The sequence below is a fragment of the Monodon monoceros genome, unplaced genomic scaffold, assembly GCF_005190385.1.
Source record: "Monodon monoceros isolate NGI ecotype Baffin Bay Population unplaced genomic scaffold, NGI_Narwhal_1 Super_Scaffold_18, whole genome shotgun sequence".
Taxonomy (NCBI): domain Eukaryota; kingdom Metazoa; phylum Chordata; class Mammalia; order Artiodactyla; family Monodontidae; genus Monodon; species Monodon monoceros.
Window position 1 is genome coordinate 153197939 of NW_021703774.1, and position 15328 is coordinate 153213266.

General features: G+C 50.5%; 2 protein-coding genes across 4 annotated transcripts; both read left to right on the forward strand.

Moving 5' to 3' along the window:
- The first annotated feature begins 535 nt into the window (after positions 1–535).
- TMEM35B (transmembrane protein 35B) lies at positions 536–4244 on the forward strand. Of its 2 annotated transcripts, XM_029230578.1 has the most exons (3): positions 536–671; positions 2081–2261; positions 3216–4244. In XM_029230578.1, the coding sequence occupies exons 1-3, from the start codon at positions 564–566 to the stop codon at positions 3311–3313; spliced, it is 387 nt and encodes a 128-aa protein (XP_029086411.1). In that variant the 5' UTR covers positions 536–563; the 3' UTR covers positions 3314–4244. The 2 variants fall into 2 exon arrangements, with proteins under 2 accessions (XP_029086411.1, XP_029086410.1); XM_029230577.1 differs by having other exon boundaries at positions 2081–3379.
- A 1401-nt stretch (positions 4245–5645) lies between these two features.
- LOC114899627 (relaxin-3 receptor 1-like) lies at positions 5646–12355 on the forward strand. 2 transcript variants are annotated; one of them, XM_029230576.1, is made up of 3 exons: positions 5646–7154; positions 7771–7910; positions 8455–12355. In XM_029230576.1, exon 3 carries the CDS (start codon positions 8468–8470, stop codon positions 9266–9268), a length of 801 nt encoding a protein of 266 aa, XP_029086409.1. In that variant the 5' UTR covers positions 5646–7154; positions 7771–7910; positions 8455–8467; the 3' UTR covers positions 9269–12355. The 2 variants fall into 2 exon arrangements, with proteins under 2 accessions (XP_029086409.1, XP_029086408.1); XM_029230575.1 differs by having other exon boundaries at positions 5646–7910.
- Positions 12356–15328: the final 2973 nt, after the last annotated feature.

The following is a 15328-nucleotide window of genomic DNA, read 5'->3' on the forward strand; positions in this document are numbered from 1 at the left end:
TACAAATAATTCTGAGTTCTTACATGTGCCAGGCGTTCTGCTAGGCCTGCTCTAGGCTCGGAACTGATAACGGCATTATCCCCATTTACAGATGCAGACGCCACTGAGGCCCGCAGAGGTTAGGTGACAGCTCAGATCGCCAAGCTAGTGTGGCAAGGGCAGGAGCGACTCCCTCCTCCCCTACCCCCCTACCCCCCGCCGCGCAACGTCTTTTGACCATAACAGAGCTCTTCTGCACGTCACGTCCATATACCCATGTTTGATTCTACTCTGTCCATACTAGCTGGGAGACTTTCCCTGAATTCGGAGGGGCCCGTTTAGTTAAGAGCAAGTGGGCCTCAGTATCCCCGTCTGTGAGATGGGGCTGCCCTGCCCAAGCGCCGTCTCCTCCCTCAGCCGGTGCTGGCCCAAAAGAGGGCGGCAACCCCCTTGGGGGCGAGGAGCGGCGTCTCTGGCGCAGGTCTTCCGGCCGCCCCGGGAGGGAGGAAACGGACGGGCGGCAGGGGGCGGGTTTTCGGCGGGGCCTACCCTGAGGCGGGCGAGTCGCGGAGGCCTGCGCGGCCATGGCGCTCCCGCTCGCAGCTCTGCGCGTCCTGTTGGGCGGCTTCTTCGCGCTCACGGGGGCGGCCAAACTCTCGGAGCAGATCTCGGCTCCGGTGTCAGAGCAGATGGTGAGCGGCGCGGGGTGGGCGGCGGACGGTTGGGCGGGGGACTGGCCGCAGGGCGGCGGGGGCTGCGACCCCGGCCGTTACCCAGGTGCCTGGCCGGCCCCCGCCCCTCCCTGCCCGCCCGCGCCCCGCGGACCCGCCTGTCTTCGGGCCAGACGGCGCTAGAGCTGGGGGGAGCACCTGGACAGCTACTTAGGCGTGGGCCCCTGCCTGGGGAGTTCCTCCGAGTTCACTGGATTTTCCCTGGAAGGGGACGGTCACATTCCCTTCCATTCGGGCATTTTTGGCCCCAGGCAAATCTAGAGCCGATGAGGAATACTCTGGGACCCTTGGGGAGGGAGAGGGACCGAGCTCCCTTTGCGCCCTCCTTCCTTTGCTTGAGTTCTTGGGGGTGTTCATGAGACAGGGGGTTATTAATCCCCGCTTGTCAGAGTAGGAAACCTGCCCTGAAGGTGAAGTGTATCTGCTAAAGGTTACACAGCTAGTCAAGAAGCAGGACCCAAACTTTAGATACTCTCCTAACTTAGAATCCAGAGAGCCCTTCCCAGAGCCTGAGAGGAAGGCCTAGAAGTCGCCCTTCGACTTCCTGTCTAGTTCCAGACTCTCCGAAAAGCTGTCATGTCCTTCTACCCACCAATCTGCCCAGTCCCTCAAATAAGCCAGACTTCTAGATCTCTGCCAGTTTCCTTCTTCCAGGCCTGGCTTAGGGTGGGGGGTTGTTTGGGGAAGTACATCCTCAGAACCGGACAGCTTAGAGTTTCTTCCTTAGAGCACTGAGTAGGGGAGGTAGAGCTGAGGTGGGAGAGCCAGCAAAGGTAGCCAACCTAAGGGTCCAGGTGAAGTTGTCATGTGGCCCAGGACGGAGCTTGACTTAGCGAGCGAGCTGAGTCACTCACTTTGACCCCCTCAACTCCCCTTCTGTCTACTGCAATGAGAGCCAGGTCCCAGCATATGGTATTGAGTAGAATCTGTTTAATGAACAAGAATCTCCCCTTCCATTCCCTTCCTCCTCACCAAATATTCCCTGCATAGTAGCCTGAAGAGAAACCAGGCCAAACAGAAAGAGAAGCGCCGGAGTTCCCAAGGCCTTGGCACTAGATGAGAAAGCCCAAGCCTAGCTTCCTCTTCCCGGAATTTGGGGCTGGGTTGTAATCTGGTGAGAAGATCAGTCCATCTCTGTACCACCATCCCACCCTTCTTGGAGCGTAAAGCCTGTTTTCTGATTCCAAAGCTCAGCCCCCCAGGGAGGCCGTCTCCTTTCCAGGCTGGCTGACCTTAGCCCTGGACCTGGCCTAGAGTAGTATCTCCTTTGCTGGGGGAGTTGAGGGCACTGGCACAGAATGCCTCTGTGGAGCATCTGGGCAGTGGATCCTTGGTGACTCTGGCTGACAGGCATTCCCTGCCGCCCCTAGAAAGCCCTGTTCGTGCAGTTCGCTGAGGTGTTTCCGCTGAAGGTGTTCGGCTACCAGCCAGATCCCATGAGCTACCAAGTGGCTGTGGGCTGGCTGGAACTGCTAGCTGGGTTGCTGCTGGTCCTGGGCCCACCGATGCTTCAAGAGATCAGCAACTTGCTTTTGACACTGCTCATGATGGGTAAGGGGGGTGCAACTGGGCTGGTGAAATGGGGACTTCTAGGCGAGGGTGATAGCAAAAAGTCTGACTCTTCTTGTTACTTTTGCCACTCTTTTCCTCTGGAACCAGAAGCATTTCCTGCTCTATTGCAGTTTCCATGGTCTTCAGACTAGGCTAGGTGCTTTTTAAACTTAATATACTATAACCCTCTTCTATGTCAGATATACCTTCTATGTCATCAATTCTATTGGCTGCATGGTATTTCCATTATAAGGATATACTGTAACCTAAAAGCCCCTACCCCTTTCTCATTACCTCTACCCTGAGATGAGGGGATGGAGTAGCAGCCGCCACTGGACTCATGTGTCTGGCAGGTGGAAACAGAGAGCAAGGAAGCCGGGCCCCCTGACCAGAAAGGCAGAGGATTTCCCTGGGGCAGGCATTCCTAGAGGGCCCCCTCTTAGTGGCTCTGCCCACAGACAGCTGCTGCTTCAAAGGCCAGACATCTTCAGGCTCTTCTATGTCCCCTGGCCTTGTGTCACCATTGCTGCTGCCACTACCACCCTTCTTCCAGGCTTTCTTTCCATTTCCACAGCTTCCTTCATTTTCAGATCTTTCCCACTACCAATCCCTGGGCCTTCTTCCCTCCACTAGGATTGAGAAAGGAGAAGGATCAGGGAGAATCTGTTCCAAAATGCCCACCTACTCACCTTGCCCTGTTTGGTTGGATTGTTGCTGTTTCTTGCCATCTGAGAGGGTCTACGTTAGTTCAAGAAACTTCTGATTTCTGGTTCTGCTTTCTCTGGGAGGTCAGAGAGATGAGTGTAGCTAGTTTAGGGTGTGTGTGTGTTGGTGGGGGGCAGTGTTCAAGAGAGGGCTTAAGGTGGAGTGGGTCAGCCTTGGCTGGAGGGCCCTGAGCTCCTGGATCTCCTGAGCATTCCCAGGGAGCCTCAGGGACCTCATTTTCCATTCCAGGGGCTATCTTCACTTTGGTGTCTCTGAAAGAATCACTGAACACCTGCATCCCAGCCATCGTCTGCCTGGGGCTCCTGCTGCTGCTGGATATCTGCTAGCTCTTAGTCCAAACTAAAAAGATGTTCAGACACCCTAGGAGGAAGTCTCCAAGTGCATTCAAGGAATCCTGGGAGTAGAGTCTGTCTTGCCTCCTCATGCCATGTCACTGCCAAAGCAGGAACATGGTGGAACACAGAGTGTCACCTTGTTACCAGTACACCCAAGGTTGGCCAGCGTTGAAGTAGACATCTGGTCTACCTGGCTCTGCTTTGTCTCTTGGACATTTACTGCTCTTTTTTGAGGGGTACATGTTACATATTCTAGCATTCCTCATGTCATGTGAAAATAGAAAATAAATTTAAATCACCCAAACTTTTGATGCCCCCAAATAACTACTTTCAATTCCTTTGTATAACTGTACCTCCCAGTTTTTTTCTGTGGCTTTATACAGATTTTTTTAAATGAAAATGAGACCATATATACTACTTTATTATCTGCTTTTTAAACCTAATACACTGTAATACCATTCTCTGTCTGTTTTACCTCATTGATGTTAATGGGTGCGTAGTATTCCATTGTAAGGATGTACTGTAATGTATCTATACAAGCCCCCAATGAGAAACATTTGGATTATTCCCAATTTTTTAACTATTGTAAACCTCACAGTTAATCATCTCTGCATATTTATTTTCTTTCCCTAGAAGTGAGGGTGCTGATTCAAAAGGCATGCACGTTTTTAAGGTTTTTATTATATGCTCAGAATTTACACATCGAGTACAGCAGAGTACTGAGTATACCTGCTTCTGCCTGCTGAGCCACGTGAGGTACTCCCCATTCTTTTTTTTTCTTTTAAATTTTATTTGTTTTTGGCTGCGTTGGGTCTTTATTGCTGCACGCGGTCTTTCTCTAGTTGTGGTGAGCGGAAGCTACTCTTTGTTGTGGTGCACGGGCTTCTCATTGCGGTGGCTTCTTGTTGCGGAGCACAGGCTCTAGGCGCACGGGCTTCAGTAGTTGGAGCACGCAGGCTTAGTAGTTGCGGCATGTGGGCCCTAGAGTGCGCGGGCTCTAGGGCGCGTGGGCTTCAGTAGTTGTGGCATGGGGGCTCCGTAGTTGTGTCTCATGGGCTTAGTTGCTCCACAGCATGTGGGATCTTCCTGGACCAGGAATTGAACCTGTGTCCGCTGCATTGGCAGGCAGATTCTTAACCACTGTACCACCAGGGACGTCCCTCCCATTCCTTTTTTTAATTAATTAATTTACTTTTGGCTGTGTTGGGTCCTCGTTTCTGCGCAAGGGCTTTCTCCAGTTGCGGCAAGCGGGGGCCACTCTTCATCGCAGTGCGCGGGCCTCTCACTGTCGCGGCCTCTCTTGTTGCGGAGCACAGGCTCCAGATGCGCAGGCTCAGCAGTTGTGGCTCACGGCCCCAGTCACTCTGTGGCATGTGGGATCCTCCCAGACCAGGGCTAGAACCTGTGTCCCCTGCATTGGCAGGCAGACTCTCAACCACTGCGCCACCAGGGAAGCCCCCTCCCATTCCTTTTTATCTTGTGCACTTGAGAGTTGTAAAGCTAACAGAGATGGGCATTAAGTCATTTTACAGGACCTGAAACTGCCAGGGAAGTGCTCCTTGGACACCTAGATGGAGGCAGGGGACAGCCAACTCTAAGGCATGCTGCATGTTAAAGCAGTGCCAGAACCTGTGATGAATCCCAGAGGTCCTAGGGAGTCAGAAGGGTGTGTGTGAGAGACAATTCTCGAGGGCAAGTGACCATGTTAGGGTACCTACTATCACATCACCAACCATCTTCACCTCAGTGGGGTTCTTTTGGGAAGTGATGTACCTCCATAAGGGAAAATAGTGAAGAAAAAGAAATCATTTATTTATGCAAATACTCTAGCCACCAGCCTACAAATTGCTTTGGGGGTTAGGGAATGGCTTTTGGGAGCCCACAGGAGTGAGAGAAGTCTATGTATTTACTCCATTTCATCTTCACTATAGAAGGGTAATTTCTGCTCTGACACTGACGAGCTGGGAACCTCAGGTAAGCTAGCACTCTTAGTTAGGTCTTCTTGTGTCTGAAAGCACAGTGATGCAATCTCTCTATAGTTAGGGGGGTGTGTGTGTGTGTGTGTGTGTGTGTATGTGTGTATACATATATATGTATATTAATACATATATATGTAGTAGTATATGTATACTACATGTACAGTGTGTCAAAACAATAAGGAAACTTTCTGTCACATAAGAGGTCCAGAGATAACATAGCTTCAGTTTCTTTTTTTAAAAAAAATAAATTTATTTATTTTTCTCTGCATTGGGTCTTCGTTGCTGTGCGTGGGCTTTCTCTAGTTGCAGCGAGTGGGGGCTACTCTTCGTTGCGGTGTGCGGACTTCTTATCGTGGTGGCTTCTTTTGTTTTGGAGCACGGGCTCTGGGCGCCTGGGCTTCAGTAGTTGTGGCTCACAGGCTCCGTAGTTGTGGCTCGTGGGATCTAGAGCGCAGGCTCGGTAGTTGTGCTGCTTTCAATTTATTGACTTCTGCCCTCAGGGTTACAAAATAGCTGAAGCAGCTCCAGACAACACATTTGCACATAATATCCAAAGGTGAAAAGAAAGAGGAAAGCTCTCTTAGAAGACCCTAGGTTTCCCCTTGCATCCCACTGTACAGAATTATGTCACATTTCCATTCTTAGACCAATCACTGGCAAGGAGAATGGAATTTCCAAGTTGGACTTAGACAAGTTAAGATTTACCCACACTGGTCAAGTGGTCAGCAAAGAAGAAGGGAGAGAGTAGATAGTGCCACTTATTAGCTTATTTGCAAATATGGATAATAATGGCAAATATTTTCATAGAGTTGCTGTGAAGATTTAGTGAGTTAAAGTGTTTACAATAGTGCCTGGTACATAATAAGTGCTCAGTAAATGCTATTATTAAATAGTGTTTGTTATTAAATAGCAGTTCTGCAGATGAGAAAATGGATTCAGAAAGCTTAAGTGCCTATGTGTCAGACCTGAGACTAGAATTAAGACCTGGTTGACTCCAGAACCCACACTTTACACTGCACCAGTTGCCAAAGTTGGAAGTGGGCAGGTGTGGCACCCCTGCTCTTCAACTTGAAGGTAGATGGGATGATCGGTTCAATGTAATTAAATCTCCATTGCTTCCCAGAATTGCCCTTCTGCATGAAAATTTTGAAGCCCTTGAAAGTAGAGCCTGGAAACCCTGGGATCTTGGCCTCTTACCATCTCCACCCCTTCCAGGATTCCATAGCCAGCTTGTCTCCAACCAGGACTTTGAGTAAAACCTCACACAGCTGGTATTAGATTGAAGGCTCCTATTTACCGAGGCTTGGCCTGTAAGCTGATTTAGCAGCTACAGGGCCCTTCAAGCTTGGCTGTAGGGCCCACCCAGCAGCTTCAGGAAAGGCAGGGTGCTGGAAGAGTAGGCTGGCCAGCTGGTATGGAGGAGCAGTTGGGATTGACAGCAGCAGGAGTATCTTCAGCTTTAGCTGTGCTGCCTCACCCCAAGGAGAAGCCAGGCCTTAGGAAACGGGCCCCCCCAACCACAGCCTAAGGCTTGGTCAGGTCGGCACAATGACATTCAGCTGCGAGGCCTTCCTTATACTTTGCTATCTCCCTCCCTGTGCCCCCTTGCCTTGCAATGACATTCCCTTCCCTTGGGGCCCTGGCTGCACCCCACAAACCCTGCTCACAGCTGCCACAGGTGGACTCCAGCCCTTCCAGCTGTTGAGCCCATTCTTCATGTCGTGTCTGGGGATTAGTCAGTTGATGGGAGGGCCTAGGATATGTGGGTGGCAGTGGATTCTGATCTGTCTCAGCTCCTTAAACCCAGGCCCCCAGGAACCCAAAGAGATCTGCAGCAGCCAGAGCAGCAAGAGGTAAGAGAGGAGTGATCTGGTGGGAAGGTGGGGAGAGGTTCAGGGTGGGATGGTTAGGGCCAGAGCCATGGTGGGCCGAGCTGAGCGCGAGGGGCAGAAGGGAATACACTCACTCAGGGTCCCAGAAAGGACTGGAGCCTGAGAGATTCAAAGGTGGAAGTACAAATTTTGGTATTGGAGGAACCATGTTTTGGAACACCCTAGGAGTGTGACTATGTGCCACAAATAGCAACAGGACATTGGCTTGTGCACTTATCCCCCTTGGGGAGAGGGGGAATATGCCCAGATGTGTTTGTGCTGTTGTGTTTGACTGGGGTGTCCGTGTCTCTAACGCTGTGTGTGTGCCTGTGTGAGTGTACACATTTATCTCTGTGCTGCCTAGAGGGGAAGGGAGCGTATCTCCCCAGTGTCAGCCAGTGCTCAGAGTTTTACTTATGTTTTCTCATAATCCCCCCAACAACACTGTGAGGTAGGTGTTTTAATCTCCATTTTACAGCAGAGAAGACAGGCTCAGTGAAGCTGAGTAATCTGCCCGAGGTCATATGGCAGATAAATGTGTGTATCTAGGATCTGCCTGATTCCCGGGTCTGTGCTCTTTTTGATTTGCTGTCCAAAGTTTTAAATCAGACCCAGGACCTCTTTGTGGTCAAAAGGCAAGGGGGAAGGAAACAAGACTGGCAGGCCTGTGAGATGCGAAACCTTTTCAGCTCTGCCCAGGGTGCTCCAGGCAAGCCCCAGGAGAGGACCTCCACCAAGGTAAGTCCAAGGTCACTGTGCCTGGGCCTGCCTCTGGGTCACTGCATCCTAAGTCCATAACTCTATCCATGCCTCACTCTCCCCCTACTGATCTGGATGGCACTGGGGCAGGGAGGCTTGGGCTTTTTCTAGGAAGGACCCTATATTCCAGCCTGGTTTCTCCATAACTCCCTGTTGGCTCAGCCTTGCTTAGGCTTATTAATGCACATACCTGGGCACCACAAATCAGAACCGTACACCATCTGGGAGGGACACCTTCACCCTCCCAGTCACCAGGGTTGGAAATTTCCAAACTACCTGGGATTCCTGTCTCTTCCTCATTTTCTACATGTTGTCACCAAGCTCATTCTACTTCAGATAACTCTGGAGCCCATCCCCTCCTCTCCATCCCCAGCTGGTGCTGGCTGTGCTCAGGCCTCAGCCCGTCGCCGGGCTTCCCACCACCACCGACTGAGGAAAAGAGGACGGGGGTCGGGTGGGGGAAGGCGGGATGGAGGGCTCTTGTATGGCTAACCTCCATGGTGACCTCTCTTCCTCTTGCTAGCCCAAGGTCCGAGATGAACAGCAGCGCTGGGGACCTGGGTGTTGGTGCTGGTGGCCGCAGCCCCTCGGGTGACCCTGCTGGCTTCATTGTGGTGCCCACAGCCTACGCCTTGGCGCCGGGCCTGGGGCTGCCGGCCAACGTGGCGGCCCTGGCAGTGTTCGTCCGCCGCGGCAGGCGCCTGGGCCAGGCCCTGCGTCTCCACCTGCTCAACCTGGCCATGGCCGACGTGCTCTTCATGCTCACACTGACGCTGTGGCTCACCTACTACCTAGGCCCGACCCACTGGCCCTTCCCGGAGGCTGCCTGCTGCGCGGCCGGGACCACCTACTGCGTATCCACCTATGCGGACTTGGCCTTCGCGGCGCTCACCAGCGTGTGCCGCTGCGGCTCGGTGTGCCCGCCCAGTCCTGCGCTGCTGGGGCCCCGCCCGCGCCACGAGTGCTGTTGCCCAGCTGGCCGGCCAGGCCTGTGCCGCACCCTCGGTGGCCACCCCGCATGCGCTGCGCCCCAGGCCGGGCAGCGCCAGCGCGGGCCTGGCCTACGCCACCGTGGCCTTCTTCCCCGCCGCCTTCCTGCTGGTGCTTGCGGCCTATGTGAGCTTGGCGCGGGTGCTCGCTGCGCCCTCGGGCCCGGGCCCGGCCCTCGCCCCAGCCGGTCCAAACCGGCGCGCGGCCAGGACCATGGTGCTCGGGCACCTGTTGGTCTTTGCCCTCTGCCTGGCGCCCTACCACCTGCTGCTGGCGCCCTGGGTGGCCGGGCAGGAGGGCACCGTGGGCCGCGACGACAGAGGGTGCCAGGCCACCTCCACGCTTGACGTCCTGCACACCCTCAGCCTGGCGCTGCTGAGTCTCAACAGCTGCCTGGACCCGCTCATCTACTGCTTCTCTGTGCGCAGCTTCTGCCAGGACTGCTGGGCGCTGAGCTGCCTCCCGGGGGTAGGGAGGTCCGGGGCACACTCGGTCTCCTTGGCCTCCACGGCCTCCTCCTAGAGAGCCCCCTGGCCTGCTGCCTGCTTCACCCCTGCCACCCTCCCAGTGGCGTCCTGGGTGGTGAAAGCTCTTTGCAAGGACCTGGACTCCAGTCCTGACGCAGCCACATACTAGCCGCCTGTAGTTGTAGACCTCCGGGCTCTGTCAAAAGGGGAAAGAACATTCTTTGTTGACCCGAATGTTTCCTAGACTTTGCCAGTGTTTGGATACAGATAATATGCCATTGCTTTCAAAATCTCTGGGGATAAACCCCAAAGTCCTAAACAGGGCCTACAAGGGCTAACTGCCTCCTGCTTCTCTCAGCATCCTCTCATCCTCATTTTCCCTCTTCTCCTCTACCACATCTGCCCGTCTCCGTGGGTTGAGTCACCTTATCAGTCCCTGGAACAGACCAGTTTCCTCCTCTTCAAAGCCTTTGCAACTGACTGCCAGGAATGATGTCCCTCTGTCTCCTTTGCTAAGTTAATTCCTTTCCATTCTCACTTCTTCAAACATAGCTGTAGGGAAGCCTTTCTTGACCAGCACCACATACACCATTCCCTAGACTGGGTTAGATCTGGTTGCTCCTTTATAGCTCTTTCCACAATTGCAATCAAGCAATTAACTGGTTAGTTCTTTTTTTTTTTTTCTGTTGTTCTTTTTCTCTGTATTTATGTCGATCCATAAGAGAGTGCCATTTTTGTAGACCCAAAAGGGTTGAATAGTGGCAGTTTTATTTTCATCCAATTCAACTTAATAAATTCCATGTTTGTCTTATTTACTGCTTGCTACTGTGCCTTGCACGTAGTAAGACCTCAGTATGTCAGATGAATGCATGAAACCTGAATATCATTAGCTTAAAATGCTCAAGGACTCACTCAGACATTCTAGTCTCCGGTAGATTTTCCTCAAGTGTTTGTGGGATTCTCCAAGCTTGTATTACCAGATGCATTCTTTTTGTTTGTTTGTTTTTGTTTTTGTTTTTTTGCGGTATGCGGGCCTCTCACCGCTGTGGCCTCTCCCACTGCGGAGCACAGGCTCCGGACGCGCAGACTCAGTGGCCACGGCTCACGGGCCCAGCTGCTCTGCGGCACGTGGGATCCTCCCGGACCGGGGCACAAACCCGCGTCCCCTGCATCGGCAGGCAGACTCCCAACCACTGTGCCACCAGGGAAGCCCCCAGATGCATTCTTGAACCAGTCCTGATGATTGCTTCCGTCTGCAGTTGCTGGTTACCCACGACTCTGCCATCACCTCCACTGTCCCAAGAGTCCTGTGCCAAGACTTGGTGATAACCAAGCTGGAGATCCATCCTGCCATTAGCTGGGACAGGGGTCCGCCAGACTTGCTGCCTTCCGCTTCAGCTGAGCCGGGACTCTGTCACTGGGTGCAAATCCCTGGCAATGGTTCTGGGCACCAGTGCTTTTCCTCCTCGTGCCTTGATGACTTAGCAGTTGGCTTCAAGTGGGGGAATGGAACCACTCCCTCTCCTCGGCCATGTTATAGGGGGCCCCATAACAAGACTACTTGGGTCTCAAGCTTAATGAGTGAGGGCAGCGTGTTCATGTTGCCAAGTCAGATGGGTCAGGAAGGGTTCACCAGTCAGCTACCATGTCTTACTGACCTCAGGTCCTATTGCTGAATTTGCCTTCTAATGGTAAGTTTGAGAAATTTCTTTAATTTTTGATACATTACCTTTCATTGTTCCCTTATTCCTTCTTTAACTGTTTTCTTTTACATTTTAAAAATAATACATGTTCATGAAAAATTCAAAGCAGTAGAGAAAAATGCAAAATCAAAAATAAAGCTTCCCCCAGTGGTAGCCACCATTCACAGTTTCTTGTATCTTTCCAGAGATTTTCTATTACAGTACAGATATAGGTATAGTCAATTTCCTTCAGAAATCCACAAATGGGATAGTGTTACAAGGCTCTTCTGCACTTTTCCTCATTTAATGTATCTTGTACCTCTTTTTATATCAGCACGTATAGATCTACCTTATTCTTTTTAATAGATGCAGAGTATTGATTTCACTCAATTGGTCCCCCTGTTGATGGGCGTTTTTTTTTTAACATCTTTATTGGAGTATAATTGCTTTACAGTGGTGTATTAGTTTCTACTGTATAACAAAGTGAATCAGCTATACATATATTCCCATTTCTCCTCCCTCTTTTCGTCTCCTTCCCACCCTCCCTGTCCCGCCCCTTGGGCATTTGTTTTACTGTGATAAATAATAATGCAATGAGTGTCCCTGTCCACAAATCTTTGCATACTTGTAAATCTGTAGAATAAATTCCTGGCAGTGAAATTGCTGCATCAAGGAGTATGTGTGTGCACTTAAATGGTTTAATTAAATCACCAAATTGCCTCCAAAAATGCAGCACCAATTACACACCCATCAACAGCTCGTAACAGTCCCTGTTTTATCACACCCTCACTAGGACTGGATATTGTCACCTGCCTCCTTCTTGAATCTGGACTCCTGTCTGCATTTCAACTGTGGGCATGGTTAATTTGTTTCTTTTTCCTAGAAGGCTTCTCAGTCTCCTCCATATCTGAAACCTGCCAGTGGGGGCAGAAGTGGGAAGGGAAAGGGTATCACCTGAGACCTCATACCAGCCAAACGCCTGTCTTGCTTGCTAGAGGAATTAAACAAAAGCCCAAATACACATTGGTAAGTCCACAGTAATTGTCATCTCTCCTTCCTTGGGAATTAGGTTGGCTCATTCCATGCAACACTGACCATCATCTCAGGCCAAGGCCAGGAGGCAGCCTGGGCCCATGTCATGAATTCACTTGCTCTGGTGGAATGAATTGCTTGGCCCCAGGGGCTGTGCAAAGCTGGGTCTCTGAGAAATGATCTCGTGTCCACGCTAGAGCCAGCTGAATCCCCTGAGGTCAAATTTGATTCTGTTCAAATAAAGAAATGATTCCCTGTGGCATCATCCATCCCCGTGGTCTTGTACTATCTTGCTTTTGATGTGACTTTTCCCTTAGTAGTCAGCTTCCTTTGGGAAATGTCTAACTTAGTCTTCTGTGTCTGACCTGAGGAAAAAGAACATGAGAGTCGATTGCCTCTGGGAGCTCAGACACAGTGGAAGGAAGGCCTCTGTTTGGAGTTAGTGCATTTGGGAATCACCCTCCCCTCTCCCTGGTGATTCAGGAGAGTAGGAACCTGGGGTGAGGACCCAGAGGCAAAGAGCCTGAGGGATGAGAGAGAACAGACGGCTTTGTACTGTCAATCCTTTTGGATTCTTTTTGCCTTGTTTATTCTAAACTTTCAAGAATTTGACCCAAGACCCTCCCTCAGTCCAGGATGGAGAAGAGGGAGCCCAGGTTGGTCCTTGATTAGATGCTGGACACCCTCTTTCTCCAGGATCCAGGGAAAACTCATCTGCCAACTGTTCCCAGCAGCTGGGGGAGTCTAGGATATGTTTTCAGTATGCCCTGCACCCTGCTACCTCTTGTAGGGCCAGGAACGCCCAATTCCCACCCCTACCCACCCAGGCCACACCCTGTAGCTGTGGGGTCCAAACGTGGTGCAGAGAAGATGCTCCTGACACAGAAGGAAGAACGCTTCCTTTCCTGCCGGAACCCGCTCTCTCCTTCAGCTCAATTACTGTCCAGGTCTCTGAACCCAGCCCAAGCCCGTTCCTGCCTTTGGCTAGGGTTGGTCCAGGTCCTCGGCTCTGCACATGCCAGCCTAGGGCCCCTCAGCCAGCCGTGCTTCCTCAGTGACTCTGCTTGCTCTTCCTGAGTCCGCCCCTCCGGACCAGCCTCGCCTGTTCCCTCAGCCCCTGCAGGAAGCCTGTCACACCTCAGCTTGATTTCTCTATTGTATTCAGGCCCTGGCCCCAGGCGCTCTCTCTGCAGCTGATTCTTTGCCTTGACATCTATTTCCTTCTCCTCTAGCCTTGGAAGGAGGATAGTGTTTTCCCTCTGGGTTTTGCAGATACCCCTGTGGCTGCAGCTGTCTTTCACTGGTCCTGAAACCAGCTCCATGGACTACATTCCAGCTTCAGGGACTGGGACCTCCTCCCCAGACCAATCACTCCAGCGCTCTCCCAGGCCTGCCCTTTCCCTCTGCTGTATGGAACATGCCCACCATCTGGCCCTAATGCTGTCGTTAAATCATGCTTCTTTGCCCCTAATTTTCCGTGAGCACCAGGCTAGCTCTGAAATGTACTTGTGGTTGGGGTGCTGGGCTCACGCTGGCCCCTAGCATTGGTGGGGTTCTGGGTGAGCGTGCAGAAGGAGGCCCAGATACTATATGTCTAAATATTTACAAGTTATAAATTAAGCAAACACATTTTTAAATGAAATGCATTCCATTCATCTTCCTTGAAAAATATACCTTCATAATGACAGAATAGAAAAATACATTTAAAGTTGTGGTTTTCAAGACTGAAAATCAGCAAATTATCAAAGATGAGAGAATCTAATTTTACATATTATGTTCAAACATTGTATTTGGGTGGTGTATGATAAATTATTATTACAGAAAATATTATTTTAATTTCATATAAATCACCGTTATTCATAATATAAATATTTTTTACCATTTCTTCAAGCCATTTCTATACTCATACAGAAATTCTTAAGTTCTTTTCTTCAAAAATTTCAATAATTTACTGTTATTTTATTTTATTTATTTAATTTTATTTATTTATTTATTTATGGCTGGGTTGGGTCTTTGTTGCTTCACCCGGGCTTTCTTTAGTTGCGGCGAGCGGGGGCTACTCTTCGTTGCGGTGCACGGGCTTCTCATTGCGGTGGCTTCTCTTGTTGCAGACCACGGGCTCTAGGCAGGCGGGCTTCAGTAGTTGTGGCACTCGGGCTCAGTAGTTGTGTCTCACGGGTTCTAGAGGACAGGCTCAGTAGTTGTGGTGCTCGGGCTTAGTTGCTCCGTGGCATGTGGGATCTTCCCGGACCAGGGCTCGAACCCTTGTCCCCTGCATTGGCAGGCGGACTCCCAACCACTGCGCCACCAGGGAAGCCCCTATTTCACTTTTAAAACTAAAACATATATCTATACATATCAGAAATGTTTTTTTTGAAATTGAGAAACACTGCATGTGAAATATACAACCAAAGTGAGATTTCAATAAAATATGAGGCAATTAGAACAATGAAAGGAAAATGTCTGACAATGAATAAGATTCACAGACATAAAATCTCAAAACTAATTTTTATACAGACTACTTTTTGGGTACTATAGATTGAGGTATAATCTTGATTGAAGAAAGATCTGAACAAATTTAGCAACGAGTCGTCATTTTCTGTTATTTTAAAATAACAGTCCAGGGACTTCCCTGGTGGCACAGTGGTTAAGAATCCGCCTGCCTATGCAGGGGACACGGGTTCGAGCCCTGGTCCGCGAAGATCCCACATGCCGCAGAGCAACTAAGTCCGTGTGCCACAGCTACTGAGTCTGCGCTCTAGAGCCTGTGAGCCACAGCTACGGAGGCCTCGGGCTGAAGCCCGCTCGCCACAACTACTGAAGCCCGCGTGCTTAGAGCACGTGCTCTGCAACAAGGGAAGCCATGGCAATGAGAAGCCTGGGCACTGCAACAAAGAGTAGCCCCTGCTCACCCCAACTAGAGAAAGCCTGCGCGCAGCAACAAAGACCCGACGCAGCCAATAAATAAATAAATAAAAGTGAAATAGTTAACTCTTATGTTTCTATAAACTTTTACTAACATTTTTTTTACTAATATCTCTTTAAAATTAATATATTTTTCCACCAATGAACATGGTTTGTTCTTTATTGGAGAATTTTATTTGTTTCATTTAACTTTTCTGATACATATCATATCTTAAGTAAATTAAATGTAATTGATTTAATGGCATTTAGTTGAGATTTCTACCATGCGTCTGAGAGTGGTTCTGAGGTCATATTTGATGTG